Source organism: Amphimedon queenslandica, unplaced genomic scaffold (assembly GCF_000090795.2).
Source record: "Amphimedon queenslandica unplaced genomic scaffold, v1.1 AMPQUscaffold_10374, whole genome shotgun sequence".
In the NCBI taxonomy this organism is placed as follows: domain Eukaryota; kingdom Metazoa; phylum Porifera; class Demospongiae; order Haplosclerida; family Niphatidae; genus Amphimedon; species Amphimedon queenslandica.
In genome coordinates this window covers 4140-6763 of record NW_003549356.1, presented here as the reverse complement: position 1 = coordinate 6763, position 2624 = coordinate 4140, and the positions used below count along the sequence as shown (strand labels likewise).

General features: G+C 33.5%; 2 protein-coding genes across 2 annotated transcripts in view; both read right to left on the bottom strand.

Moving 5' to 3' along the window:
* Positions 1-14: 14 nt before the first annotated feature.
* Positions 15-1725, bottom strand: LOC100640816 (nucleoplasmin-like protein ANO39; the record flags this gene model as incomplete). The annotated part of the gene is made up of 10 exons (XM_011410049.2): positions 1674-1725; positions 1541-1626; positions 1360-1488; positions 1258-1309; positions 1155-1193; positions 1045-1107; positions 605-657; positions 506-547; positions 366-432; positions 15-46 (listed from the first exon to the last, which is right to left on the bottom strand). Coding segments are annotated over exons 1-10 (615 nt in total), but the record flags the coding sequence as incomplete, so codon positions are not given.
* Positions 1726-1907: 182 nt separating this feature from the next.
* The window catches only part of LOC100640688 (apoptosis-inducing factor 3-like), a 4850-nt gene continuing 4133 nt past the window's right edge, over positions 1908-2624 (bottom strand). Inside the window, exons 13-16 of the mRNA XM_020006109.1 lie at positions 2560-2624; positions 2261-2336; positions 2101-2205; positions 1908-2040 (exon numbers count right to left, since the gene is read on the bottom strand). The exon at positions 2560-2624 is cut by the window's right edge and continues 163 nt beyond it. Of these exons, the coding sequence (XP_019861668.1) occupies positions 2262-2336; positions 2560-2624 (140 nt within the window). The 3' untranslated portion in view covers positions 1908-2040; positions 2101-2205; position 2261. The remainder of the gene's footprint in view (positions 2041-2100; positions 2206-2260; positions 2337-2559) is intronic.

Here is a 2624-nt window from a genome sequence, read left to right as displayed (position 1 = left end):
AATAAAACACTTACACTATCACCACTGTCACCATCAACAGCATTATCTACAAAAAACCAAAAAATAATAATCATAAATTATTGATGGACATACAATTTTACAGAAATTTTAACAAAAAGCTGCTTCTATATACATGTATATACAGTACAGAGGATCACCTCATTGTGTATTAAAATCAACACAGTATGGTATGTCAGTGTGTTAACAGCAGTATGATATTTTAATAATCACTGGTGATCAGGACAATAGAAATAACCAACTAAACACACACACACACACACACACACACACACACACACACACTATTTGAAATAAACTAATAATAAAGAACACTCTAAGATATGTACATGTACATATTGCATTACCTTTACTGTCTTTACTGTCCATTAATGAATCATCATTCTGATCCTCTTCATCTTCTGCTTTTGGAGCCTAAAAGTGAGTGATAGAAAATGAAGAAACAGAGAGAAGTAGAGTACAGGTATTCAAATTAAAACTCCATTACTTTGGGTGCCTTCTTTGAAGGCTCATCGTCTGCTGGTCGTTTCTATAAAATATATAAAATTATCAATTCAGGTCGAGCTGTTGAACTTTATAATCTTACAAGAGCAGATGGTTTTGAAGACTTAGCGGGAACTAGAACAGGAGGAAGACTTTCTAGAAAAACAATAAAAATTAAAATAAATAGTCTATAGCATAACAATTTTAAGAGCTTATTTTTGTGATTTGTAAATGCACAAAAAAGCAAAAATTTTAATTAGTAAATAAAAAAATTTATGCATTACCCCAGTAAAATAATCAGCATAACATAGTTATTTTGCAAAATTATTCATGCTATATATGGTAATAATAATAATGATGTAGTTCATAATTTTAGTTTAGACTAGACTGGGTCGTCATGCTATTAGTCTAAGTGGAGACAGAACTAATGGTTTAATGTAGCAGCATTAGGAAGATGAGCATTTCAATGGATAATGTTAATGATCAGCTCATGGCAAAATTATGCTGCAATTTTAAAATACAGAATCAAAAAATATGAAGTACCTTTTGATGCTTCTTGCTCTTCTTCATCGTCACTATCATCTTCATAATCGGACATAGACATTTCTAAATAAAGAGCACCTCAAGTGATGTCAATTAAATGTCAGTTTTACCTGTAGTCATTGCACCTGTGAGATGTACTGGACCAGATCCTAATTCAAAAAATTAAGAGAATACATTATAAATTTTTCAAAATAAAAAAATTAAGTGAGTAACCTTTTATAAGTTCAAATTTAGCTGGAGGTTGTATCGATAAGCTTAACGAAACCTTTAAAAATTAAATAAATAAATAAAAAAGTCAACAGCTACTGAACGAACTTGCTCCACTCCGTCAAGTCTTAAGGAAGCTATGACAAATCTCTCTTCTTCGTCATCTTCATTTTCAACTGTCACAGCAATGATGTTCCGCTCCTTAGGATTCATATTGTCAGCATAACCAAGACATGCCTAAAAATAAAAAAAACGACTCATTAATCAGCTGCATTTATAATTCCCTAACCCCGCGTAGTTGTATGGTAGTTTCCAGTCCTTCTTCCTCCTCCTCCTCGAATTCGAATACTTTGTTTTTAGATGACAGGGTCTTTCCTAATAAGAAAAGGTTTGTTAAGAATCCTAAAACTCTTAGGATTTACCCCAAAATGTCTCCATCTTTGCTGTATCCATACTTCCCATGGAGTCGTCCATCATCTTCTTCTGCTCAGGCTCCTCGTGTTGCTACACTTTCCACCTCGTGGCATAATCTTCTGCACATGCGTAGTATAAGTTACCGCCAAGAGGTGTGGTCAATGACAACACACTAACATATCCGGAAAGTATACGAAAAACACGTGGTACTGCAATTTTTTTTTATTATTGTTGCAAAATAATGCTATTGCTCCATGTATCATATAATTAATAATACAAATTAATCCTATAGTGTTTAAAATTAACAGCAGTCTTTAAAAAGTCAAGATCTAATCAAATAATATCTACAAATGAGTTTGAAGATCAGGATTGTCTCTGAAAGAGAGAGAGAGAATGTTAATATCTTCCAAGACTTTGTACAACATGATGGTCTACCTGAGCTGTGAGCCTGTCGGCATCTTCCCTTGATACATTAGCTCAGCACTGGTTGATACCACAGGGTCCATGGCAAGGCTGCACACTGCCATCACTTTATCATCTCTTATTGATTTAAAATAAATAATAATAATTATTATTATTAAAATCTCAAACTAACTTTACAAAATAAGCAGCAAACTTGAGCTCTTCAGGACTGCCATTGTATATAATCTCATCCCAAGACAAAGCAAAACCTAATGAACAGAATAAAAATATAATTAATAACAGTAGCCTCTATACAATGGACACTTTGGGTCAAGAAAGTGTCTCTGTTATACAGAGGTGTCCTTTATGTGGAGGTTATTTTATACAGTAAGGAATGTAATTGGTACACTAGGTGCTGTCTGTTAAATGGAGGTGTACGCTATAGAGAGTGTCCATTAAGAGAGGTTATATTGTAGTTCTATTTCAACTAACCACAATAGCGAAGGCTCTTTCCAAAGAGGACAGTCCAGAAGTATGGTATACTGTAAAGGATCTCC